Consider the following 27,423-nt stretch of genomic DNA (forward strand, 5'->3'; position numbering starts at 1 on the left):
CGTTAACCAATAGGCGAGCAATGCAGGGGGCGGGAATCTGGTCGCTTCCGCCGCGTGTCGGTTGTTTATGAAAGAGTCAGCAGATCCTGTCCAGAGAGGTCGTTCAAGTCAGTATTTAGCTGTTTATAGAGTCATTGCCAATCATATTCAGGTTAATAAGAGTGCGTGATGTTCTAAGTTAACATTGGGTTTATAATATAAGGTAACGCGTCTAAGCAGCCCGGATAAGTCGCAAAGCATTTAGCTAGCATTACTGTAAAACGCCTCTTAGCTAACCAGTTTTCTTAAGGCGTTCAGTTTGACACCGCAGTTTTGTGCATCATCCAGCAGTAAACTTGGATTAGCATGGTGTTCTGATAGTTTCAAACCCATTAACTTGCACTAAGAAAGGTTACGTAAAAGTGGCTTTTGCTGACATCGTATGCTTGTGTTTCGTGTTCATACCTGTACTTTAAGTCCTTTCCAGGTAAGTCAGTTGGAACTTGCTAGGACTCAAAAATATTAAACTTGAATTTTGCTCAGCAGGTACTTGCAATCATGAAGCAGCTGCCACCAGACACTGTGCGTCTCTTGTCCAGCTCCCAGGTCATCACTTCTGTGGTGAATGTTGTGAAAGAACTAATGGAAAACTCTCTGGATGCTGGGGCTTCAAGCATTGATGTTAAACTGGTACAACACAACTACAGATGGTATAGTAAGAAGTTTGTTAGTGGTATTTGGCTGGTTGCCATTGTCATCTGGTGAATTTCTCATTTCAGGAGAACTATGGATTGGACCGCATCGAAGTACGTGACAACGGCCATGGAATCAAAGCTGTTGATACTCCTGTGATGGCCGTGAGACATTTTACTTCGAAGATTTGCAGCCATGAAGACATGGAACATCTGGAAACGTACGGATTCAGAGGTGAAGCTCTGGGCTCCATCTGTGCTGTGGCCGAGGTGAGAAGTATTCAAATTGTGGCTATTCTCAGATCAAAGGAAGTTATACATATTGCTGCATAAACAGTTTACATATAGTGACCTAATAACAGAGTTATTTATTCATTGCATGTCACTTGTGTATACATTTACAATGTTTTACAAAATGCGTTACTCTTTCATTTATCAGAAAACAAATACACATCCCGGTTTAGTACAGCTTGTGAATGGGAATGAGGTCTTGTGCTGTTTCTCTTTAGGTGGCTGTCACCACGAAAACAGAGGATGACGACATCAGCACCCAGTACACGCTTAACTTCACAGGGGACATTTTAAGTCAGAAGCCATCTCATTTAGGTCAAGGCAAGGCATCCGTAGTTTACTCACTCTTATAGTCACCAACAAAATCTGCGGTTAAATTTTCATATTGTGTAGTGAATGTTCAATAAAACTCTGAGATGGAGACTTTGTGGATGTTATGAAGCAGAATATTTCCATCAGGAGTCACATTATTTTCCATCCAATCAATATAAAATTATTCAGCTATTCCATTGTTTAATGATTATATATGTTCATATTATCCTGAAAAACAAACAGAGGGGTGCTCTAAAAAAATGCTGTCCTGAGGGAATAAGTAATGCAGGAATTAGTAACAGCCCTCAGAAGATGTAAAATTATGGTCATTAAGATTAATAGAAAGTTAATTTGATGACATACAAGTTCAAATGGGATACAGTTTATGCTTTCATATTTTTGTCAATACAGACATGGTAAAAGCACCTTGATTTAAAAAAAAAAAAAAAAAGCTGTTGTTTGGTCATTTATTATGAACAGAATAACAGTTGTCCCAATTGATAGCAGGGAGACTTAGTCTTCAGGCATCCTTCGGTCTTCTTGCAGGAAAAGGACATTTTATGTCAAAAGCTGTTGCACACCTATTTCTCTTTTGTGTGTCCAGGTACAACAGTGAGTGTGCTAAAGCTTTTCAAGAACCTTCCAGTGAGAAGGCAGTACTATTCCTCTACCAAAAAGTGCAAGGAGGAACTGAAGAAAGTACAGGAACTGCTGATGGCATATGCTATTATAAAACCAGACTTGAGGCTCACGCTTGTTCATAATAAGGTCAGTAACTCACTTTTCAGATTCAACTTAGTAAATTTCCAATCATTTCCTATCAAGAAACTATTAAACAGCTTGTTTTTTAAGCTGATATGCAACCTAAAGACCATCTTGTGTATCACTAGCCATTCTGTGTCACTTTGAGTAACACTAACCTACAGAATGTGATACTCAGAAACTGTTTCTTGCAGGAGCAAACACTGAATAGTGATTTGTAACAGTGTGTGTATGTATGTATCTCCCCACACACAGCAACCGCCAGGTGTCCTCATTAGTCTTCAAATGAATGTGCCAACATCACTAGTTCAAAAGCCCCTTGAGTTTCTATCAATATGCGCTGAGTGTCAAATTTGTAGAAACAACACTCATACTGATGTGTAAAAGCACTGAGCACTGCTGCAAGATTACATGCTACATAGGATTAGTGCCCACATACAAGCTGCATCTACGTTTTAGAGGAAATAAAGTTCAGGTTTATGTGTTTGATTATTTTTAGTTCTCAACATATTGATGCTACTCCTCTCAAGCTCTGGTCATTAACTTCAAAAGTCTTAAAGCCCTATGCATGCACAGTGTGACTGTAGCTACAATATTAATGAGTAATTATGTGTCAGAAAACTGTTTTAATTGATGTGGTTTTTAAAGAAACTGGAATATTTATTTTAAATCTACACGTCTATTAGTAGAGTTGTTTTTGGATGAAAATAAATAATTCAACTGCTGCAGAAATTTTCTAAATTGCTAAATGGTATATGAATCATTTGTATATAGTAGGTAACTTTTAAACTGGGATACAAGCTGAATGATAACATTAAAATATCAATACCCTCAAAATGTTTGATATTTTAACCTGATACATTAATTAATTCGTTTTCAAATCGATCAACTTGTCCTTTCAGCACATGTTCTTTTTAAAGACGTTTATTGATGAAATGTGTAAACATTGAGGGTAAATCAGTATTTACATATAACTCATTTTCTGTAATACTATTAAGGTGGGATTTTGAAAATCCCTGCTGAGATGTGTCAGAATTAATGTTGTCATAAAAAAAACAAAGGGTATGGTATGCTATTCTGGGACAAACAGATATTAGTAGTAAAACCTTATGATGCAGCAGCTGTCAAGGAAACAATTAATACCATATGTAACTTGAAACTTAAAAATACATGATCTTGATGAATGTACTGTATAAGGTCCTGAATTATCTGGCATCAGCATCATAAATCATAACAACCACACCTTGACTCTATGAAGAATAGTAATTACAGGCTTGATTCCCCTTCCATGATTAAAAATGTGACTTTGCAGTATTTAGTTTAATAAGGGGTGTTTGCTAATGCCTATTATAAAACAAACTTCTCGGTTGTTGAGAAAGGTCATTATTTGTCATCAGGCTTATATATAAATATATATGTATGTTTTTGGTGTGAATAATTTAAAAGGGAAATTATTTTGGTTTAAATCATGTGTTTTGTTGCTTTTTTTTAAATCGCCTTTTCCTTCTATCATACAGGTCCACATAGTCCACATTTGGTGCACACTATAAAAAAAGACAGTTTCTGTTTTTTGGTTTTTATTATTACACAATTACTTAACAGACATTACAATCCCTTATACCCTTTCCACTACAGCTAAGCTTAACTGTCAGGTGCCTTAAACACAGATATGGCTGACTGTGAACTCTGATTTGGCTGATTATGACACCTCACTAAGTTGCTGAACAGATACTGCAGACTTAACCCCAGATTCTGTTTCAGGCTGCAGCAAATTGTACACAGAATATATACATGGGGTATATCTGTGGTCACAGAGAGGCCACATAACCACCATATAAATTTCATAGAAATCAGCGTGGAGGTTGTCAGGAGAGCGATGAATCTATTTTGCACACTCAGCACTCAGTTGCCCCTATCCTTTATTTCCAGCTCTGCTATTTGGCTTGTGTCATGTTTCACAGCTTCTTTAAGAAGTGTTTTCAGGAGTGATACGTTTACTTGAGCCACATTATTTAATAGCTGACATATGGCCTGCAACAGAGTGCGTGCTTTTAGAAATGAACACCCAGAAGATATATTCACTGGTAAGCACAAACTACAAGCCCACACTTGTATATAAAATAAAAGTAATTTTGATTTTCTGTTAAAAAGCTGTTTCACAAGAGTCAGGTTTGCCATTAAATCAGGTTTTTCTCTTTTATGATGCTTCTGTAATATTTTCTAAAATTATGAAATTATTAGGAATTTAATGATTTTCTTAGAACATGTGATAATTTGATACCATCCATGAAGATAACAGTATAAACTACATTTTTCTAAACAAATCCCAAAGCTGCTCAACTATTTTCACAGCAGTATTCCATAAATAATTTGTTGAATCTAGTATTTCAAAGTTAAGATAATGCCTTTAAAATCACAGGACCTGTTTAATGTTAAACACTCATTCATTTTTTGTTCAGCAACACTCACTCTTCCATATCTTTCATGTTCCCAGCCCTGCTGCTTTACATAGACTGATGTAGTCAAGCTTCAAAACAAGCAAAAATGTTTGAACTCTAGATATATTGGTGGCTTGGTGGCCAGTTACTGTCTTGACAGGTGTTTATGCAGCGTGATTTGCCTGATCTGAACTTGACATATTGTTCCAGGTGGTGGTTTGGCAGAAGGCCAAGGTGGCCGATCACAGAAGTGCCCTCCTTGCTACACTGGGGCCAAGTGCTGTTGCCAATCTGCTCCCTTGCCACCATCACCAAGAGCAACTAGAGGTTAGTTAAAGGGGAAAATGCAGAGATAAAGAGGAAAAAATGAGCAGTTCTATAAGACAAACAAAACACTGTGGTTTTAGAGAAGATACCTCAGTTTGTGTTCTTGTGTATGTTCTTTTGTAGTAGAAATGTACGTGTATGCGCACATTTTACATAGGTCTGTATGAAATAGTTAACCCTGTCCAACTGTAGGCAGTGTGTCAAATTGCGTCATGTCATGGTATGCGTTTATAGGTTTTGGGTTTCATGGTTAACTGATAGTTTATTGTCTCAAAGGGACAATTGCTTAGCTGGAGAAAGTAACCTTTGAACATTGTAACAAGTGATGCGGTTAATGTGAATAGGACTGCATGGAGTGCATTGCAGCCTGATGGATGAGTGTCACAGGCACATAGCATGACTGAGTTGGCACAGAGCTGCATGCTATACCTCGCAGGTCATGCTCACACCTTGCATTCTGTCAAACTGTGGCTCCCATGCCACTGTGCCCTTCATTATGGAGACAATTCCATCCTAAAAGGACATTTTTCTGTTTCAATTTCAGACAAAAATCCAAGCCAAATAAAATATTGTGACATGCAGTGAAATAATATCATTTTACCTGTTTCAGGAATCTTGTAAATATCAGTGTCTCATATTGTGACACCATTGCTAAGGGACTTAAGAAATAAGAAAATAACTTGAAAACAAGTTTGAATGAATTCATTTAAAATGAATAATGATGATAAATCAGTGACTTATGGTTTGTTTTATTTGTTTTTGAAAGGTCACTTTTACCTGTTAGTTCTACATTTAATGCCTTGTTAAGATGGATCATTTTTTCAGGGCAAATGAGTGCATGCACGTTATACTTGACTGTGAGCTAATAACCTCATCAGGAACGCCTGGTCTCAAGCCAGCAAATGTGGTCAGTTGGTGGCTTGCCAACTATTTCTTTGCCCTTTTCTCTTGAGTTCTTCCCTGATGAAGAGTGAGTGATTTTTGTTAGCTAAGCTTTACTGTGCTGATTGTAATTGAATTACTGTCAAGCGGCAACTTTCAGCTTGGTCACGGTAGGTGTCATGGGGCTCATACCTGCTGCCAGGCTCCCAACTAATTTAGTCTGACAGATATGGAGCAGCCCTTTTCATCCTGTTTCTCTCTCATTTTCCTCTTTGTTGTTGTTATTTTGCTGCTGCACTTTGGTACCCAGTTATGAGAACAACCTTTCACCTTTTCATCTTGCTCCCTGTAGCAATGAAAGAGCACTTTTCTCCTCCTTGTCCCCAAGACCAAAGCTTAGTGATCAAGGGAACCAAGTTGACAATTTCACTGGGGCCTCACTCTGTGAGAGTTGTAAGAGCTACTCCTGTGTGACACATAGTTGTGGCCCTTTGGGGCCAGAGGTGCCATTCATGCTCCCATAAAGTGACCCTAATGAGCAGAAATAGAGAGAAGCATATGTGCTGTGACCTGAAACAGCAGTTCATTTATTAACTTCATTGGTGTGCATTGCTGCTAATAATGAGCCCTAGGCCATTTGGGGGAAGAACCTTTCACTGTTTGCAATCTGTAGAACATTAATAGTGTTCCATAATTTCTTACTAGCTTACATTCATAGCGAAGTTTCATGTACAGTTGTCCATTGAGTCACCAATCTTAGCTCACGAGAACTGCCTGTGGTGTGATTTTATTTTTTAGGTGAAAGGTCATCATGTGTGATGCAAAGTGCCAATTATGTTGTGCATGTTCATAGTGAAGGGTGCATGTAGATGCAGACACCAACAAATGTAGCTTTAAACTACTGCTCATCATTTCAGTGTATGTATGTTATGCTGTGACCTGAGAGTCTGTTTGGCTGTGCACAACCAGAATTAATGGTGCATTTTCAGTGAACTGATTGGAAGATGTAATGATGCTAAAGTTGACGTAATTGGCAAGTTTTAAATCTAGTAGCGACACTTGTTACACCCCTGTGCCAGCCAACTGCTGAGTAGGTCAATTTGAAAATGTATGCAAAAGAGCCAAACTCTGTTTCTATTACAAACATTCTTTGTGATGTAATGTAATCATTTTTGTTTTTTTTCTTTTTAGTAGTGGGAGATGACTCATTTCAGAACATTTGATGTATTGTTGATAGATTGTTCATATATTACTTATTCAGCTCTTTATAGATGGGTTTTTCCCAAAGCCTGGAGCAGATCACTCCTCTACAAGCTCATCTACCCCTGACAAAACCTTTATATTTGTCAACAACCGGCCTGTCCAGCATAAAGATATAATGAAGGTAGAACCATTTTGAATAAATCAATATGACACACTTTATCCAATGAACACTGCTTGTATTTAACACTATTCTTTTCTTTCCTTTATTTCCATGCAACTGTCCTGGCACAACTGTGTTACTGACCATCAGTTATTGTGTCACCATTACATTGCTCAGTATCTGGATGACCCAGGCAGAAATCGTTATCCCATCCTTATGCTTAAAATTACAGTTTCCCCCTCCTCACTTGATGTCAACCTGACCCCAGACAAGACCCAGGTTCTTCTTCTCAACAAGGTAGCTTAGTAGAATATGTAGTGTATTTAATGATTGGGAAAATAAACCGAACACCCTGGCCTAGAAGCTGTGACTAGAAATTCAACTCTATACCATCTGTCATCTGTCTGACATTTAGGAGGCTGTGCTCGCTGCAGTGGACGCATTGCTTGTTTCATTCTATGGCTGTCAGCCTAGTAGTGACCCTCCAGCTGAGAAGGAGCTTGACCCTGAGGCATCTCCCTCGCAGACTGATGCTTCACGACTTGTTGATGAACAAAATGTAGAGACGAAGGAGAGTGTCACTAATCACAATCATGACTTCCTTAAACATGTACTTATAGACTGTGACACAGCAATAAGCACCAGTGCTTTGCTGGAACACCAAACCTCAAACAGCACCTCTTCTTCGTCTGTAGCGGAGGACTGGATTGTCAACCAGATCCCAGCCGAGCTTGAGTCTAACACGCTTTATGGTGACGAAATGGCTCAGAGCTGCACTGAGACAACAGAAACTGGTTCAACAAGCACATCTTCAGAGATACATAAAGAAAATGCAGTGTCAGCTGCAGATGCAAGCACAGATCAATTACTAGTTGAGGACTGGAGCCGAGGGACGGCTCTGACTGACCCCTTATCACACGAACCCCTGCAGCCCGTCAAAATCCATCAGGTGCTAAAGCCTGGTCTATCTGAGCTAGACGAGGTCAGTAATCAGAGTAGTGCCAACAAAAAGATGTTCAATGCCATAACAGAGAAGCGGGCTGCTCTGACAGCCTATGACCTGATCAGTAACCGTGCCATGAGAGCACCGCTGTCTCCTGCTGCCCTGTTTGAGAAGGAGGCCAGAGCTGAAATTCTGAGGGCGAAACCTACAGCCAGCCTGCAAGATATTAGTGTTGCCGTTCATGAGAGGTGGAAAAATCTGAGGGAGGAAGACCGTAAGAAGTGAGTTTCCAGACCTTCACCTTTCCAAGCAGTTGTTTCCACTTCTTGTTATTTGCAAGGCAGAGACAGAGGGAAAGTTTGACCTGTCATTTGCATGTGAAAAGCCTGGTCTGGAAATTGTGTTGATGCGAGCTGTGTTCCTAATTTCCAGACAACTGTGCCTAATAAGTGGCTAGTTAGACAACATTTTCCACATGTATCACTAACAATGAAATATTGTTTCCAAAGTATGTCATCTGTCTAGAGAATTTAAATGTCTCACTTACCTCTTGATTTAGCATATATTTAGTATTAAGACCTTTAAGTTGTTTCATTTTCCCATACAGTGGTCCTGAACATGGGCATTAATAACAAAATTTAAGTTTAAATTAGATTTAGATTTAAATTTATAAAGAAATTCACTGGCATGTATTCATTTCTAATTAGAGACACCAGCAGAAATTTAAAATTTTAATGTCATGTTTCCAGTTTTGCACGTCTTTTTTTTTTCCATTTAGAAATCTCACCTACACTTACTTCATAAGTGGTGTGAGAAGTGACACATAGTTGGCTAGTCAAGAACAGATTTGGCGCAGAACAGATGGAGGTAATGAGAGTTTGTGTTTGATCCTTGCTTCCCTCTGAGTTAAAGGATTTACATTAATGAAGCTAAGTCAGGGATCAAGTTATTCTCAGTCATTCTGGCTTAAGGTGTGTGTTTGCTTCTGAACAAAAAAATGTTTATAAAATGTTGCTGTCAGCAGGGCAGTCATTAGTAAGTGCTAAAGTGGTCCATATGCACAGGGTCATGTCAGTAACAGAACAGACCAACTGTCACGGGAACAAAATACATACTCCTGATGTTGCTGATCTCTGTCTGTTCAACTGTTCAGCTAGCATCATGAAAGCACACCATTATACTGGACTCAGAGCATTTCAGTCCAATTATGCTACATTACTACATACCAATTTAAATTAATTGCAAGGTTGGAAAATGTTTATCAGCAGTTCTTGGGGCCTTATATAAGGTATGGAAGAGTGTATGGAAAAAGACATCTGTTTAGAATCCCGCCTCGCTCAACTGCTGTCAGAAACATGAAATAGGATGTGGCAAGTACTTGGCTTCTTTCACTTCCACTTTTAAGTGGCACACCACTTCTAGGAATTATACTTCCACAAGTTTAGACAAGAAGCAAGTCACTTGGATAATGGGGTGCTGGAGTGTAAGGCCTAATGCGTGACATGAAGATCTGTGAAAACATGGGTTGGCAGTTTTGCTGAGGAAAGTGCCCTATTTACATCAAATCCTCAACATGTTCTCTACATGTACATAGGGAACAAATTATTCTTGTATCCACGTCCTTAATTTAGAACATACTGAATATGTTCTAAGCAGACAACAACAGATGGCAGCTTAGCAGCAGTGTTACATAGAAGTACTGTAGCCGGTAGTAATTCCAGTGATGTTGGAATTGTGCCTCACTAAAAATACAAGCTCGTAACTGTTACTATAAATTTACCTTTTACACGTTACACATACCATTTGCGTTCCCCATGGGTGACTGACCATGGGCAGCCCAGTAAAGTATTGTTACAGCTAAAGATATCAACAGGCACAACAATATAGTACACTAATGTGTTTGTTGCAGGGCAGGTCTTTGGGTTCAGTTAAACTCAATAGCATCCTACATTGCATCACAGTGTCATCTAGATTGAATTTCATATATAAATTTTGCACATAAACATTCAATATGGGCATCATTTTGTCCCATAACTCACCAAATCAGTGCATGCTGGGATACCAATGTTAATATTCTTAATAATAACGAGAGCTGTTACTGCTGTTCTAACTCAAAAGATATTTGGTTGAACTCTGCAGGTATGAGGAGAAGGCAAAAAAACACCTGGAACACCATGACCAAAGGACCAAGTTGGTCTCTGCTGAAGGCCCCAGAGAGACGAGTGTGAGCACCTCAAGGAGCAACATGCAGGTCCACAGACGCAAAGCAACACCATCCAACCAGCAGCTGCTGGACGAACTATTTGCACAGCCCCAAAAGAAGACAAAAAGCCCTGCACTTAAGCCATCCCTGCCCCTCCCCTGCAATGTGGCTGACCTTCGGGTGCAGCTTCAGCGCCTCTCATCCCAGAGCAGCATAGCGCCCAGGGGCCTCCGTCTTGTAAACCGACTGGCCTCTCAGAGCGCCTGGGTCATTTTATGTGGTCAGAGGCTCATGTTGTTAAACCCATTTCGAGTGGAGGAAGCCTTGCTGTTTAAGAGACTTCTCGAGAATAATATACTTCCAGCAGTGAGTCTGCAAAACCCTATACAGTTAACAGATGGGTAACGTATCACTCGCCTCTCATCAGAATTATATCAACCACCACAGCTGTTTTTCTTGTGGAAAACTGCACACTCATCCAATTTCTTTACATATGTATATTTGAGACTTTTAAAGAAAACCTAAACCCTGGTTTCTAATAAGGCTAACCTAAATGCACTGCTGTACATTTTGCATCCCTTTATCCCTCTCTTATAGGAGTTTAGGGGGAGCTGAATATACTGAAGCTTTATGCAACATGGAGAAACAAAGGCCTGAGCTAAACGGACGGGTCCTTTTCTCTGATCCCAGGCTTGTAGCTAATGGGTTTAAAATCACACTCAGTCCAGGTAGGTTGGACATTTGGACTGTAACACTGTTGTATGAGGCAGGCCAACATGTGTGCAATTGACTGAACATCTCTCTGCCATGTGGTGTGTTTTTCTGAACATGATGACAGTACAATTCCTAAACAAAGGCACCATACACACCCAATCAATCAGAAAACCAGGATTTTCTGATTGTTATTCAGTCATGTAGTTTAAAGGTCTAATAGATTATTTAGTTTGATGTAACAAATGCTGGAGCCATTTGCCATCATTAATGTCATAGTTCACCAGTCACTTAGAAATGTCAAACATACAGTCGCCAGTAACTGGATTATAAGCAATTATTTTTGACTGTTTCGGATTAGTCCTGCATAAAACAAAATATTCCCGTTCCTTCAACAAATTAGTTCATCCTGAAAACACTGAAAGATGAAACAGAGACCAGGATTTTGTAAAAGAAGCTTTTTTTTTTGTAATTACAAGTTTTTTCTCCTACAATTGATCATAATAATTTGAATAATAGCTTTGACATATTATTATAGCTTGGTCTTAACAGTGTTGAACAAAACACCTATATTTACACTCATATACAGAGTAAAGTATAGTGATACTGGTAACTGTAAAGAGCCAGTTAGTCTAGTGTAATATGATATATTCAAATAACTGATCAAAAAATATAATTTTACTTATATGAATGGATATTTAGTATTGTTTTTTGTGAGGGTGTTCACATGTGGTTTTAATATTGGTATAGCTCGCTAGGACTAGGTGACATTATTTCTCTGTTTGCATGCAAAGGCTATAGGGTGTCCTGTGGATGGTGGTTGTTTTTGTTGCTGAAATAGTTCACCTCAGTTGACATTGGCTAACTACTCAACAGCGTGGTCTCACAGTAGGTCTGTACCCCAGTGTGCAGGTGATGAGAATGGTTGCCCTTTAAGAAATTCTAGGAATTCTCATTTGGCACTGCCAGCCTCGGTGGGTGTGCATGGGACTGAAGGTAGCAGTGTATGTAAGATGGTTTCATTGCACAATCTTGGCTGAATCGCTTTTGTTAATGTAAGAGTTTTGAAAATGTGTAATATTAATTTACCAAAACCTGTCTACAGTGTGTGCTTATACTGATTTCTTACAAAAAAAACAAATTGTGAGAAAAATAAGTATTGAATATTCTGTCAGTTGTTGCTCCTTACATACATTTTTAACATGAGGTCTTGCTCAGGCAACACAACCAGCAAATTCAACTGCGTCTCCTTTTTTTTTTTTTTTTTAACTTTTCTGGCTTCATTTTTCATCCAAAGTCATGTATTAGAAATATAAATTGTGCATGATTTGCGGTATTTCCTCATGAAATGAGAAGCCATCATTCTTCCACCCTACAAGACAACTTCCTTCCAGTGTGCTGTGGCTTCTATTAGTCATTTAACACTCCATTTGGCCCTTCGTTTGTTTGCCTTGGTCATCAGTTCAGCCATAAAGCACCATATTTATTTATTATTCTTTCCTGGAGATAGTAGTAGCGTCTGGAGTATATTAATCCTTGTTTTCTGCTTGTTTTGGCCAGGTCTCACATCAGCCGAGAGACATCTGGAAGTGACAGCAATGGCAGACTGCGTGCCTTTCCTCGGTGTAGAGGACCTCAGGGAGATCCTGACTGCAGTTCTCCACAGGAAGGCCAGGAGTGTGCAGGAGTGCCGGCCACTTAAAGTCACAAACTACCTACAAGTGAGAGATGCTATGATTTGAGAATGAGCATATATGAGTAATAATTAGTTGAATTAAATATTTAAATTGTGAATTTTCCCTCACAGGGTGAAGCAGTGCGACTTGCCCGTCAGCTACCCACCAATTTGTCCAGGGCAGATGTGGAGGAAACCCTCTTACGAATGGAACGGCAGCTTGGTAAGAACAAGTGGACCTGCATCCATGAACGACCGTTTCTCCAACACCTGTCTGACATCCCTTCTACAGACCAGGAAGCTAAGGCTCTGCTGAGACCTTTAGAGCTGTAAAAAAAAAAGGAAAAGTTAGCACCTTGATGAAAGCAGTGCATCAATGCAATATCTATGAAACCACTGCCATTTTAATGCAGCTTATTATTCTCTGTGTAAGCTATCTCCTTTGTTTCCAGTCTCCTCAAAGAATGTTCAACCACAGCATATAAATAAATATATTTTTCCACATTTTGTGCTTTGATAAACCTTGAATATTTCATTTTTATACCTTACAGATAAGTATGGTGTTGGTTGAAGGAAGCAGGTCAGAATTCCTGGTTCATAAAGTCTTGGGGAAAGGAGATAGATTGATCGATAGATATACTTTATTCATCCCATGATTGGGAATTTCCACATAGTACATCCAAACAGGTACAGTTATCTGTAAACTACTGTTTTATGGCCATTTGAGCAGTTTATCTTATTCACTGTACGGTAGTCAAAAGACTTCTGTGGCACAGTATCAACATGGAACATGATGGTGTTGTGCAGAACTGCACAACATTTAGATATTTCTTATATGTGGTAAAAAAAAAAAAAAAGATAAAGAAAAACACTGGTCACACTTGATGCTGCAACTGAAGCCACTAGTATTACTCATCAGGTTTCTGCAATAGAAACAATGAAAATCTCTCCTTTCAACGTGTCAGTTGATGAAACTGAGCAGATTGGGCTGAGTATCATACCAGGTACGACTGGCCAAAAAGTTAAAACCCCTGTTTCATTTAACTGTACAACAGCAGTGTAGTATAGTTTATAAGCAGATGATGCCACTGTTTGAGTTATATATCTGATGTTTTGGTTTTCTTGCATGGCTTGCATTTTCTTGGATTAACAACAGGAGTCTTCAAACTGCAGGGTGATATCTGACTCCCTAACTTGATTTCTGTCCAAAAGCTATGAGTATCTTACTACTAAGCCTTATTGTGGCACCATTGAAATGGGTATTGGCAAGCTCTAAGCCAAAGATGTACACTGTGCCAGCTACGACCCATAATTCTTTTCCCTAAATTAGTGCCAGCTGCTCGGCCTTTAGTATTGACAGATAGTTGTATATTATCCCTAGCTGCATTAAATGCTTCAGAGATTTGCACTCTAATTTCAACCACAAAGTTTAGCAAATCCTTGACACTACGCTAACTTGTAGCACTGCCACTTCCTAAAGACATTAGTATATTGCTGTATCATTCTGGTGTTAAGTGTTGCTTGAGGTTTCCTGTGGGGAAACAAACTGGATTAGGTTGTGGTCAGCAACTTAAAAAGGACGACACTGGCAAATGTTAAAGTCTAAAAGTATATGGGGTATATTTTTCCATATGATTTCTTCATCATGTTTGATAGACCTGATAGAATGGTGTGGTTGTATATGTCAAAAAGAGATACAAGAGGAGAAAATTCAGTTTTATCAATGCAGTAGTATTGACTGATATTCCCATGAATCACCCTTTTTATACGGGCACTGAATTCCACCTCAGGGAATAGTGCAATCTGATCACTCATGTTATCATAATATTATAGTTAGGACCCATTAAAGGTCAAACCACAGCACACATCTTGTTTTACGTGGCCTGTGCTGAGAGCGTCACTGCAGGGCCAGTGCTCTGCAGAGTGCTTCTGGGAACACGATAAATGCTGGACCCCCGCCCCTCCTTTCACCCTTCACCCCTTAGCTTTTTTCCCCTCGCTCCCGCATTGGGCTTGTTCTAAACCTCTGTGTTGGATATGTGCTCTACAGTTGCTTATGTCCATAAATGCCTGAGCAGCAGAATCTACTCTGTACATGCTGCCTTCGGCACCCAAGGGGCATATCAGAGTAATTGGGAAGGATTAACTGATGATCATCTTTTTAACATGTGACCACACTGTTTAAAAGGTCAGGCATGGTTCTTTTTGCCAGCTGCCTTTTAAACCACCTGTTGCACTGTTTTTTTGTAACATTTTCTGAAACCAAAATGCGGTATTTGCTAATGATTAATCTAACGTGAAGAATGGAAAAAAGGAACAGATTGGAAAAACAGGCAAAATGTTAAATATCTAAATCTTGATACAAGAATACTCATTTCACAGATGGCGTCACCTAGATAGTTATCTGTTCTCATGTTACTGTACTAATGTGCCGAGCTACTGCTTCTCAGGTTGTATTCAGCAGTCAGGGCAACTATACACCACTCTCACAACCCAGAAGTAATCATCCATTTTAACAGAGTCATCAAATCCAAAATAAAATGACAAGAACTATAATTAAACACTTTTTGGAACTATTGCAAGAGGTAGTCACATATAGCCTCTGCCCTTTACTGGCTATAAGCACCAGCTGCTTCTGTTTAGAAATATGAAACTAGATGCAGAGAAAGAAAACAATTTTTTTTTTACCCTGTGGGAATGTATGAAAAAATACATTAAATTATGTCACACTTTTAGTCATCATATGAGAAAACAATATCACTAGTTTAAAATATTCAAAATGAATAATAGAAACTAACTCTAAACCACAGTGCCAAAAATGACCATAATAAAGGCCGTCACTATGCTTCAATAGAATCGGTCGGATTGCCACACACCATCTGAAACTGCTTCTCCCCCCACTTTTCTACCATCATAATTCACAGTAGCTACAAACTGCAACTGTATCCTGGCCTTAAACCCAACAGTGCATCTCTAGTCAGAGCCATCTAATTCTTGAGAGTCATCCCTATCATCATACACAGTCTTATAAATTAATAAATAAATCAAATTTGTTTTAGAAATTCCTTGAATTCTGACTCTTCATGCCAGTCCATTCAAAAATTCTCTTCAAAAGATGACAGCCAGCTGAGGCCACAGGAGAGGTAGTGGTTAGACCACCTGACCCCCTGATACTGCCCACTAACATGGCTAAAATGTTTTAGATAGTACAGTACCAGTATCTGCATATAAACCTAAAACCATAGTTTCCAATGTGCTTTGAACAGGACATACAGACACTGTGTTAATGAAAGGGTCATAAAAGGGACAGTAAATAGAATTTAAAAACCTGAAGGGTTGTGGGGTAGACGCCACCCTCTCAAAACCTTGTAAAAAATTAGATGAACAAATGTTTCCTTTTATACCAATAAAAGTTGATTAATTTTGCAGCACTGGCCCTGAGAATGATTCTTTCGTCTCCTGACAAACCACAGACTGTACAGTAATAATGTGAGCACACATCTGATAAATCATTAAAATGGACACAGTGGTCCAGCCCCATAGGTGTTTTCACTTGTCTGTTCACACCTCTGACACACCTTTCATAGTGTGGGTTTGTTTAGACCAGAGGTCACCAACCCTGGTCCTCGAGGGCATCTGTCCTGCTGGTTTTACAACTATCACTGCCCTTCCAGTGTCTGATTGGCTAAACACACCTGATCCAGGTAATCAGTAGTGGGCAGGGCAGGAATAGTTGGAAAACCAGCAGGACAGGTGCCCTCGAGGACCGGGGTTGGTGACCCCTGGTTTAGACCCTGTTTGACTCCAGGACTAATGAGCCATAGTCACTGAATGGTACGTTGTGTAAAACGTGAAAGATTTAGCGACATCTAGTGGTGAGATTGCAGAAATCAACTTTCTGAACACCCTCATATCCCATCCCCCTATTCCTGGCATTAGGAGTGGTACAGTAGCCATCGCCTTTGAAACTAATAAAACTAAAACTAAATGTTTTCCTGTCTAGAGGCAGTGTTTGGTTTGTCCATTCTGGGCTACTGTAGAAACATGGCAGCACAACATGGCTGCCTCCATGAAAGTAGACCTGCTCCCCATGTAGATTTAAAAGGCTCATTCTGAGATTAAGAAAGTGCAAAAGTTGGTATTTTCTGGTGATTACACACTAAGGACAGCATATTTATGAATACTATATTCCATTTCTGCTAATAGACCTTTCCAAATGTTACACATTGAACTATGAAATCATGTGTCAACCAGTGTTAATTTTGGCAGCTATTTTAGAGTTAGTCTTAGTCTTCAGATGAAAACACTTAGTCGTCTTAGTCACATTTCATGAGATGCCATCAGCACGTGTCCATGATCCAGTCTGATAGCTTGTTTTAAATGTCTGATATCTGGCAAACAGTGTTCTAGTCCTGTCTCTCCAGCAAAGGGCAAACGAACATTTAGTCATAGTTTTTTGTCATCATGTATTAGTTTTAGCTCGTCAGCGTCAAGTCCTGGTCATTGAAAAAAGGGTGTTAATGAACATTTTTCATCATTGTCTTCCGTAATGAAATTAACATTGGTGTGGGTGCGTAGGGCCTTTAACAATGAACAGCTTTGCTGCCTTTGTGTTCCACTGATTGATTTTCTTTGTCCACATGAGGGCAGAATACCGTTAAAAATCAGATACCCAGACTGATATGCTGTATTATTAGCTTATTAAGTAGTAATGGCTACTAGCAAATGACCACTTACACATCCAGCAGATGCAGAGTAAGAACACTAAATTTGGAGTTGCATTTCTGACCATCCAACGAATATAGCTGCATTATTTTTGTCTCCTTTTTACCTCTGCTTTGGTCTTCACCAGTTATTTTGTAACTTTGCATATTGTTAAGTGTTAAATTCAACACTCACCTGATTCATTTTAAAGAAAATCAGTTTAAATTCAAAAGACTGCTAATGCAGTTGTCTAAGGAATAATATGAGACAGCATTTTGTATTCAGCACCATCGGTGGAACAGCTGTGCAAAGACTGCAAGTTAGATACTGTGTGTTTGCATATGTTTTTTTAAAAGACTGTTATATCCACTAAAACAAACTGCCTTCTTTAGCACTTAATTACTGCTAGCTATCCAACACATAGATGTATTATTGCTTTTCTCCCAAAGATAGGCAGTTTCCATCCATCCATCCATCCATCCATCCATCCATCCATCCATCCATCATCTATACCCACTTATTCCTTCACTAGGGTCACGCTGGAGCCCATCCCAGCTCTCTTTGGGTGAAAGGCAAGGGTACACCTTGGACAGGTCACCAGTCCATCACAGGGCGACATATGGACACACAGAGACAAACAACCACACACATTCACACTCAAACAATTTGTAAATGAGAAATGTTCAACCAAATGGCTAATGACAGAATAATATCAGCAAATTTGAATTTTAAAAATATCAAGTACTTGCAATTTTGTGTTTAAAATCAAACTTCATTTATAGTGCGAATTTGTGCTTTTCCTAGGAGAGTGTTACGTCACATGGATGCGATAATTTTCGAATCATAAGATAACTTGCAAATCTAATACGGTGTGTTCAGAGAGTTTTGCTAAAAAATAAACTGATTTGATCTGGGAACAAACTACACATGATTATTTTCTGATAGGTTGCCATTGCAACATTAAAAGTATGTATTTGTAAAAGTGGAGTATTTGTAAAACCATTAAAGACTCTGAATGGCCATTAAAGTCTTTAAATCTGTCACCAAAGTCCAGCACTCACAATCATCACTCAGCTTCACAGAAGGACTTAATCATGCATCTTAAAACCAGCAACCATACCATGTTCCATATGGGAGTGACTATAAAATTGTTTCTGCATCTACATTTTGTTTTTTAGCTGGTAATTGGTGGAGGTGCCTTGCTGCGACCGTACACTGTGCCAACTGCTGAAGAGCCACTTAAGTTTTTATGGGCTTCAGGCGCACACTGATGTGATGGGTGTTAAAAAGCTACAGGTTCTCAACTGTTGGAGAATTTACAGCCACACCACATTCAATTTCATGGGTCAAGGGCATCCACAATGGGGCCATCAAGTCTGCTCTTTTTAATTTTTAATCGCTTGTCAGCAATTCCCACAGCAACTTCTAGAGTTACAGTCCAGCGTGTGTGGATACATTTTAGCTAATTAAAGAAAAGCGTAACTTCAGGTTGGTCAGGAAGAAAACATGTATGATTAAAATTGTGACGATCACAGGATGTTTAGCTCAAGGACATCTGCTTTGAAGGAATATTAGCTTTAGCTGCAATCCTGATATTTTTGGCTTCATAGGAATCTAATATTTTTAATAAACAATTAAATTGATATTTCAAATAAGTATGCCTTAAACTAACTGAAACATTATAAACATTTTGATTTTCTACTACTTGACATGAATAAATGTCAACCTTGTATTCAGACAGTCCTCTGGATTTATTCACCAAGGCCTAATTCTGGAAAGTCCTGCCTGTTGCATGAATGTCACTCAGCTAAGCTTCTTGTAAAATTAAGTGTGCGCAGTAATCTGTAAAAATGTACCATGAGATGTCAAAATCTATCCAGTCCTTTTGACACATACCTGACACTACTCTACATCCGTCTGTGTTAAGAGCATAGGCATATCGTCGGGAGACAGCAGGTTTCCATAATCTGCCCTTCCTTAATCTCCTCAGAGGAACATCTATTCTTCATCACTGTCAACTCTCCGTCCCCAGAGAGAAAATGCTTCGCTGCCCTGGATCCTGGATGGCTCAGAGCCACAATTTTTTGCTCGTCACCTGACCCCCTCCGTGCAAACAAATACTGACATTGAGGAATTTTGTAAACATATCTGGACTGAACACCAAATTTGTTCTCTCTCCAAACTCCAGTAACTTTACAAAGTCATTAATCATATGATAGCTTCCCAGAGGTGGCTGTCAGTTGTGGGGTAGGAATAGTGATTCCTCATCCCTAAGTGAAAAAGCAAGCAGAGTGCAGACGGAAAGGATAAATCATTGGAGAAGTGAAGACAGGTAGCATTCAGCAGCTGGTCCATCTGGCCCTTATCTTGTCTCAGACTGGCTGATTTTATTGCTTTTCATTGCTTTCTGTAGATCCAAGAGGGATTTTCACAAACAACCTGTCAATCTGGACTGAGGTGATCATCCATCGCTGGTTGTTTAAGTGATTACAGTTTGGATCTTAAACATCATGTCCTCGTATGAATAAGTGGCAAGGTCAGATGGTCAATGGACACTATGTACTACCAGTCTGGTCAGGTTTTTTATATGTAATAAGGCATTTACTGCAACTCAGTTTCAGTTGCTTATTGATCTCAGTGGTAAAACATGAACCAAATAGGTATTTTTCTTATCTAAATATTAAAATAAAGCATGTTTTTAAAGAATTCATCTCTGCTGCAGTTTTTGAAAGAGTTGTTTCTAAAACTGAAATTCTGCATCCAGTGGTGAACAGCCTATAATTTACTATAATGATCTAATCTCATCAGCCTGCGTTAGGCAAAATTGATCTGTCTAAAAAGGCTTTGTGTTTAAATCACTACTATAAGTTGTAATTTTTATCTTCTCCAGTGATTTATCCTTTTCGTCTGCACTCTGCTTGCTTTTATCCACGCCCACCCCCACAAAAGAGAAAAAATACCCCTTAAGTTTGAGAGAAAGAAAACATGGCTAAATGGATGTTATTGTGCCTCCTGGGGTTGTTTCGCCCCAATTGATCAGGCTGATGTAGAAATATTGCGTAGAGTAGAAATCTTCCTTGATTTTTCCACCAGTGGAGGCTGGAGGTTTGAGTCTCTGACCTGACAGGTGGCAATTGTTTATCTTCACACAGTGCATTATTGCTGTAAACATTGTTTAGGTTTGCATCAGGATTTTAGCCAACTTTGCTGACGTATCCGCTTTGGTCTCTTTGTGGTTTGACAACTTGATCTGTCATCACTCTTGAACCGTGTTGTTTTCAAGGAAGACCTTTGCCACAAAGTGATCTGTCAGCACAAACACTTCTCCAGATGCTATGGTTCCCACATCTGTTTAAGGCTCCAGATGTTTTTGGATGCACCTGGCAAGTCCCTTTTCTCTTCCCACCCATTGTCCATGGGCCTGCACCACATCCAGGACAGGGCATCCCCCTCCTTTGTCCAGATGTTGGGGAAATCTCGAGACCTTACTGTAGAATTGGGAGGAATAGAGAAGTAGCTCTTAAATTATGATGCTGTCAATCTTCAAACTTTCTTGAGTTGCAGTAAATCAGTTCTACCAAGCTAATAGGTGGAAAAGTGATGAGTCCAGATGAGGCACAGAGGATGGACCTGCTGGCCCGTACACTACTGCAACTATGATGCAGACATTTACAGTTCTGACTAAACTATCTCACCAATTATCACATTGAATGTAAGAAACTGTGGCACAGATTTCCATGTTTATCAGAACATAAGTTCTTGACGTTGATGAAACTCTGAGCTAAATTTACCACAGGACTTCCACCTTCTGAATTCTGTTTAATTTATTTTAGCCCCTTTTATTACCACATTTGTTTCACTGCTATTTTTAGCTACACTAGCAGCATGGCTATCATCAATCTCACTGATCACCCTCTTTAGTTCAGACTGAAACATCATGACAGCTATTGGAGAGATTTGTATTGCGCTTTCTACAGATATATTCAAGGATAAACACTAATGACTTTGGTAATCCTCTGACTCTTCCTCTGGTGTCACCAGCAGGCCAAAGTTTTGTTAAGTCTTACTATCTCAATATGTACTATATGCATTGTGTCAGAGCTATGTCCAGACATTTGTGGGGCCTACATAAATGACACATCCTCTATCTTGTTATGATGTCTTGAGAACTACTGCATGGACTGCCAGATATACATGATGAATTGTAGGCTCTGATGACATTCCTGTCATCTCCTCAGCAGTGCTTTGTGTTTAGTGCAAAGCATGCTAACATAAAGCTAACTAATAATAATAATAAACAAAATAAAAACATACCTATGGCCAGAGCATCCACTGAGAGTCAATAAAATGTTTTTTTGTGTGTGTTTGTTTTATGATGATTTGTGTAAATTCATCCTTTGTTGTAAGGGTGCAAAAGAAAAGCATTTCAGTGCTTCAGTATTCATAAAAAACAGGATCCATTTTAATATTATTATCAAACATTATTAAGCAGCCCTATCACATACAATAATCATTTGTTAATGAGGACTTGAAGAGGAATGCAGGTTCTATCCATTCAATTTCTGTTAATTTACACAACAGGAACCCTCTCCCATAACGTGGTCTCCAGCTGCCTTGGACTACTCCTTTGCCCCCTCACATCCTCCTTCCCGTTCTCTCACTCTCACTTCCTCACCTGTCAGAGGTGGAATGTCGCTGGCGGATACAGTCCTCCAGGGTCTGACTCTTGACAGATGTAGCGATGCTCAGTCAAGATGTTTCCCAGCTCCGAAACAAGCAGACAGCAGCACATACTGCAGGAGAGATGTGAATGAAATGATGCACCCAGGCATGATAAACAACACTGAGCTGACAGCAGCTTATACTGGTGCTGGCTGTTTACAACAGCATCTTTAGAAAAGTGACAACAATAAAGCTGATTTAGATCATCTTCAACTTGTATTATTCTAGTTCTTCATTTTACAAGCTGACCCTTATATTAACTATCTGAAGAAGCAGGGATGCCGGGAATTACAATAAAAAAATAAGTTTGTTTTTTTAGAGCATAAATACATGAGACCTAGGGTCAGTGATGTTGTTATATTCTTAAACTGCTAATATTTAAACCATGCGTCATAAGAAACAATGTGAAAGTAAACAGCTGGGAGACTGTGGAGACTATTAAACTCATAAAAAGTTCATGCCCATGTCAAACTGCAGATGGAAACAGCACACTTGTAGGAATAGAGATTACAGATTGTAAATTGGTTGTGTCATTTGCTGTTGAATCTAGTAATCAATCATGTTCATATTGAATGGTATTTAGCTTTCATTTACAGATATTTTCATTCACTTTTTCCTCACCAGCAAACAGAAAAGTGTAGAATCTAAAATCCTTCCTCCAGGAAAAAGAGGTTCTGTGGATCCACTCTATGCGGGGTCGGCGCTCCACTGTGGCCGATCTTCATGGCAGCTTTCCAGCTCTCAGCAGGAAAGGAAGTGGCTCTCAGGGGCAGTGCTCTATTCGCCCTCTACTGGGCGGAAGTCAGGCCTCAATGAGGCCGTCAGTCCAATAGGTCACGCTGTCAGAGCGTACCAGAGTTCACTTCCTCTCATTAGACTGCAATACTTTCTACAACCCTTCACCAGAAAAAGCAAAGTCAGGGAAATTGGGCTGAGTTACATTACAATAAAAAAGGCTTATGGTGATGGGATTGTGCAGCTTTAGTAAGGTAGACTGGTGTGCCAGTCTTTTTTTTTATACACACCGATGTAAACCGTATGCATACTGCATGTGTAACTTGGGGGTATGCACAGGGTAAAGACATACAGTCTCAGCTGCTGACTAGGGCTTGATGTTGACGTTCAGGCTGTTGTGACACTGAAATGTCAAGTTTGGAGAGGAGCTGCTGTGAGTCTGCAGACTGACACTAAGCTTGCTCTGAAACATCATTCTAGCAGTAGTCGTAAAATGAGGATTTACAGTTGCAAAAACATCTTAGAAATACATTGCAAATGTTGATTTCATATTGTGTATGATTTACAAAGGCAGGAAGAGCTTGTGTTGATGATTTATTCAATGCATTTACATGAACAGTAACTCAATATAACTGCCACAATGTATCCTTAACAATCTGATTTATTGAAGATGAGCGTACTTGCTCTTGTAAAGTAGTGGCACATAGTGTCTGAATGTGACGCACAATCACAGTCTTCAAAGAAACAGAACTCAACAAACAAGCTAGAAACTTTATTTGTTAAAACAAGTGTATAGAGTTGCTGTATTACATTTTTTTTTTATCTTGATAGATTGTGGTTTTATATATTTACCAACAGTGGTTTAGAAAGGCAACTCCTAATGGAAACATTGGCATATGTATACAATACAAATTAGCAAACATATCAAAATCAGTTTTTACAACTTTTGTAGCAACCAATTCTTTCTATTGGTGTGCCATAGTGCAAACTGTGTTGTTTGTAAGACAGAGTTTAAGCATGATCTCAACATTCATACATCTAAACAATCCATTTTCTCTGTCTTAAACACATTTTCATTTGTAGACTGCATTCATTGTGCCTTCAGTTCAAGTCCTTCTGTTCAGTAATGTGGATTTACAATCAGAATAATTCAAGTGTATCGGGCAGATCAGGCTGTTTTGTTGGATAGTGAAGATTATGACTGAGCAGGAATGCTCCTCGGTCGGGTATGTTGCTGTGTGTGTGGCAGAGTATGTCAAGACCTGGCAGGGCCTAAAGTGGTATACTTCACTCTGGTGGAACATTTCTGTGTGCATAGGATCTCAGGAGTGATCAACCACCAAACCACCACCTGCACTTAGGATTTTGTTCTCAAGTTCTTAGCATCTTTCATTAAAGGTTAGTTAAACTTTAAAGGGTTAATTTTCCAAATTAGTTAATGTTGCAGTTTTTATTTGCATTTTTTAAAGTGAGGGTGACAAAGTGTTTTGCTGTGCTGCCAGTTCTGACACCTTTGAACCTATGTTGTACCAGTGTGATGCATCACTGTAAAGCCTCTCCAGCTGTTTTTCCGAGCCCTTTCAAAAAGTCCTTGAGGATTCCTGGTTTCACTCTGAAAACCTAAATTAAATGATTATCACAAACATATAGCTTAGCAAAATGTGTATGTTGGCTACGATTGGAGTGGAGTAGATGACAAGAGTATAATCTGTCAGTTTGTTTGCGTAAATGGACAGAGCACAGAACACTGAGATAAAAGAATAAAGGTTTTTTTTTTTTTGATAACATTGATCATTTCTGGCTACTCCAAAGTCCAGCATATGTGTGTATGTATGTGTGTTCCTGCGTTCATCTGATTTCAAACCTCTATGGCTAAGATTTCACTGGAGGAAAGGAAGGTGTGAGCTATGTCGTCTGTGAAAGCGCTGCCCTGTGGGAAGATCAGGCTGTTTGTGGCCTCTATACTCAGCTTCTATTGCACCATGTTCTGCAGGAAAGCAATGGAACTGGTGGATTGGTTGTGCCAACAAGTCTGAAGTTGGAGGCCGGAGTGATCCACAGCCCCTCCGTCCACCCCCTCACTAGGGACTCCTCAAGAGCATCCACAACGATCCACCACCATGGACGGGATCTTGCCGTAGATGATCTGCTCTTTGCGGTTAAAGTAAAGCATGTTGATGGGGGACATCTTGGTGGGGGTACAGCAGGGGCCTGCGCTCCCTCTGGGGTTGGCCTTGTTCACCAGGTGGGTGTGTGGGTACTTCTGCAAATGCATGTACTCACACTCCCCAGAGCAATAGTTGGCCTTGTAGCGTTTTGGGGCAATAATCCAGTCCCAACCAAAGTCTTCAAAGTCCACTGTGAGTGGATAGCGGCAGCACCGGGACTCTGGAGAGTTCTCATCACAGTCCAGGCCCGTATCTCTCCTGGCACGCTTGGGGCTCTCTGAGACCTGCACCTCCATGAATGGTTGCTGAAATGACAGTGTGTGTTACCACTGTGAAAACATTCTGTATGCACAAAGTGGTGGACGACAGCATTCAGCTTACATCTCGTAATCTGGTGCTCTCAACCTTCCACTCTGGTCTTCAAACGTGACATTATAATATTCTGAAACTCTAAGTTTTAAAGAAATCAAATCATCTGACGGCTGGTTAAACACAGCCATCTAGGTATTCTAATTGCCCCCAAGCCTGGTGCTGGTATTTAAGCCAGATGATGTGTGTTTGCCTTTGACAGTAGCACAGTGTCTGTGTTTGTGTGTCTAAGCAATTACTCTGATTTGCAGAGTCACGGAGTACTTTAAGGAATGTGAAGCAGGTGAACTTTTATGTAATCAAGCAGTAAGATTTGAGGTTATTGTGGACTGGGCAGTGGTCCATAATCAGGTGTGTGCCTACATGGAGTCTGTGTTGATTAACAGCCTACAAAAGTCTTTTAAATCTTAATTCTTTCATCTGTCAGTGAATGGCATGAATGTTTAGCCACCTGCTGACTGTGCAAAGCCTCTCTGCACAGAGAAGAGTCGAGGAGCCTACAGATAAGACCTCTGTGCAGCACAGGAGTATCAAACATTCACAGAATTCAGATACTGCAGCGGTAAACAGCTCTGTTTGCATCCGCACCGTTAACTCCTGCACAGTTACTGACTGCCAGTAAAACCAGTTGAATGTGAAATAAAGGCTCGGCTCACCAGTCCTTCTTCTCCGGGCTCTGCGGAGGTCACGGCCAAATCGTTCCCCCTCGAATCGAAGGCGTTTATCTCGATACCCCAGTTGGTCTCCGGCTGCCGCAGCCACACACTCAACACTTGTTTGACGTCTATACTTTGCCAAGAGCTGACACCGGCATTCACGTCGATCTTCAGGGAGCGGATCCGTATGTGCCTATTCCCGTCTGTGACCGGCATCAGGCGGGAGATTTGCAAGAACACTGTGGTCGCTTCGTCCGACGAGCGCAAATGGACCCAGAGCTGCGCCCGCACTACGCGACTGGCTTGAAGCTTTTGAGCAAACGAGAAAAAGCAGCATCTTGGTTCCCCATTGACTTGGACGATGGCGTCAGCTGGACAGAGACAGAGAGAGAGAAGAGTTTCTGTTTGATTTCAGTTTGAGAAAAATAAAGTGATGTTCAAAAAACTTTGAACTTTCGAAGCGGGTCAGTACATTTTTAAAACCTGTGCCTAATAACCACGTGCGTATTTCCCAAAATGTTCTGATCCATATCCTGTTTTAAATATGGGTAATATTTATATACAACAAGTTCCAGTATCAAAACCGGGAAAGATCAAGCCACGTGTTGTCAGAATAAAGTCTATTTATAGAGTCTCCCGTGCGCTCAGCGTCGTGCGTAAATATCTATTTTAAAGACAGCTGAGCGCGTTCCTTTCACTGTGCAAAAAAACACAACCAAAAACTTACGTTCAGTAGCCATCATCATCATCGTCTCGGTGATGGCATGTTCGTCGTCCTCCTCCATGACCACATCCTTGTTGTCATCTCCCAGCACGTCGTACTGGTCGAGAAGCTGCTGAAGCGGTGGCGCTTTGGGAAGAAGCTGCTTTACTATATCTCGGCTGATATTAGGAGCTTCTTTCATTCGCAGTTTGCTCAAAATCTGGGACTTTATCGCGTTTAATCGCATAGTTTTAATATGCTGTCGGACCTCGCAGGTAGCGCACTGCTCCGTGTCCTCTGGGCTGGTGGCGGAGGGCTGCTGGTGCGTCTCTTGGTCACTCAAAACTACTGGACCCAAAGCAATCAGCAAACTAAAGTACAACGCAATCTGAGACAGATGCATTGTCTTTAAGGTGTGCAGCTCGATGCAGGAAAAAAAAAAGATCGCTTGGTGCGCGCTGGACCTGACGCGTAACTGCACTGCGTTTGGAGTAATGCCGCACACTGATAGGCATCATAGTTTATTAGCGCACACCTTTTTATACTCCAACTTTATCCTCTTTTGTGTCGTCAAAAACTATGATTGGCTGGACAGGCAACAATGAATTTAACCGACTGACATGAAAACGTTTTTTTTTTTTTTTCGCTGTCAAACCATAAAGAGTTGCAGGCTGTGAGCGTGTCGTGACGGATAAAGTCACTGTTCTTACGGTGGTTACGCAATGAACACAGACTGTGTGGGGTGTTTAATGTTCTGACGAGCCCCAAGTTATTTTACAAAACAAATC

General features: G+C 40.0%; 2 protein-coding genes and 2 long non-coding RNA genes across 5 annotated transcripts; 1 reads left to right on the forward strand and 3 right to left on the reverse strand.

Moving 5' to 3' along the window:
- Positions 1-30: 30 nt before the first annotated feature.
- pms1 (PMS1 homolog 1, mismatch repair system component) lies at positions 31-13,086 on the forward strand. Of its 2 annotated transcripts, XM_026295621.1 has the most exons (13): positions 31-107; positions 526-669; positions 759-941; positions 1,181-1,283; positions 1,879-2,042; positions 4,685-4,801; positions 6,945-7,067; positions 7,197-7,343; positions 7,462-8,270; positions 10,129-10,593; positions 10,790-10,920; positions 12,464-12,624; positions 12,711-12,911. In XM_026295621.1, exons 2-13 carry the CDS (start codon positions 538-540, stop codon positions 12,909-12,911), a joined length of 2,736 nt encoding a protein of 911 aa, XP_026151406.1. In that variant the 5' UTR covers positions 31-107; positions 526-537. The 2 variants fall into 2 exon arrangements, with proteins under 2 accessions (XP_026151406.1, XP_026151407.1); XM_026295622.1 differs by lacking the exon at positions 31-107 and having other exon boundaries at positions 538-669; positions 12,711-13,086.
- On the reverse strand, positions 12,518-19,963 carry LOC117152795 (uncharacterized). The gene is made up of 3 exons (XR_004463358.1): positions 19,179-19,963; positions 12,746-12,905; positions 12,518-12,618 (listed from the first exon to the last, which is right to left on the reverse strand). It is a non-coding gene; the product is annotated as an uncharacterized LOC117152795 (long non-coding RNA).
- Positions 19,964-20,119: 156 nt separating this feature from the next.
- LOC113123487 (uncharacterized) lies at positions 20,120-22,741 on the reverse strand. Its single transcript, XR_003294966.1, has 3 exons — positions 22,626-22,741; positions 21,958-22,075; positions 20,120-20,770 (listed from the first exon to the last, which is right to left on the reverse strand). It is a non-coding gene; the product is annotated as an uncharacterized LOC113123487 (long non-coding RNA).
- Positions 22,742-23,510: 769 nt separating this feature from the next.
- On the reverse strand, positions 23,511-27,241 carry mstnb (myostatin b). The gene is made up of 3 exons (XM_026296131.2): positions 26,660-27,241; positions 25,933-26,303; positions 23,511-25,212 (listed from the first exon to the last, which is right to left on the reverse strand). Exons 1-3 carry the CDS (start codon positions 27,036-27,038, stop codon positions 24,832-24,834), a joined length of 1,131 nt encoding a protein of 376 aa, XP_026151916.1. The 5' UTR covers positions 27,039-27,241; the 3' UTR covers positions 23,511-24,831.
- Between the last annotated feature and the right edge of the window lie 182 nt (positions 27,242-27,423).

This window comes from Mastacembelus armatus, chromosome 21, assembly GCF_900324485.2.
Source record: "Mastacembelus armatus chromosome 21, fMasArm1.2, whole genome shotgun sequence".
Lineage (NCBI taxonomy): Eukaryota > Metazoa > Chordata > Actinopteri > Synbranchiformes > Mastacembelidae > Mastacembelus > Mastacembelus armatus.

Excerpts from the sequence above, each read along its gene's own strand:
- pms1 (XM_026295621.1), top strand. The coding sequence starts at position 538 with ATGAAGCAGCTGCCACCAGACACTGTGCGTCTCTTGTCCAGCTCCCAG. Across the intron at positions 1,284-1,878 it reads GCCATCTCATTTAGGTCAAG|GTACAACAGTGAGTGTGCTA; the intron begins GCAAGGCATCCG and ends TTGTGTGTCCAG. Across the intron at positions 8,271-10,128 it reads AGGGAGGAAGACCGTAAGAA|GTATGAGGAGAAGGCAAAAA; the intron begins GTGAGTTTCCAG and ends TGAACTCTGCAG.
- mstnb (XM_026296131.2), bottom strand. The coding sequence starts at position 27,038 with ATGCATCTGTCTCAGATTGCGTTGTACTTTAGTTTGCTGATTGCTTTG. Across the intron at positions 26,304-26,659 it reads GATGATGATGGCTACTGAAC|CTGACGCCATCGTCCAAGTC; the intron begins GTAAGTTTTTGG and ends GTCTCTGTCCAG. Across the intron at positions 25,213-25,932 it reads AGCCCGGAGAAGAAGGACTG|CAACCATTCATGGAGGTGCA; the intron begins GTGAGCCGAGCC and ends CTGTCATTTCAG.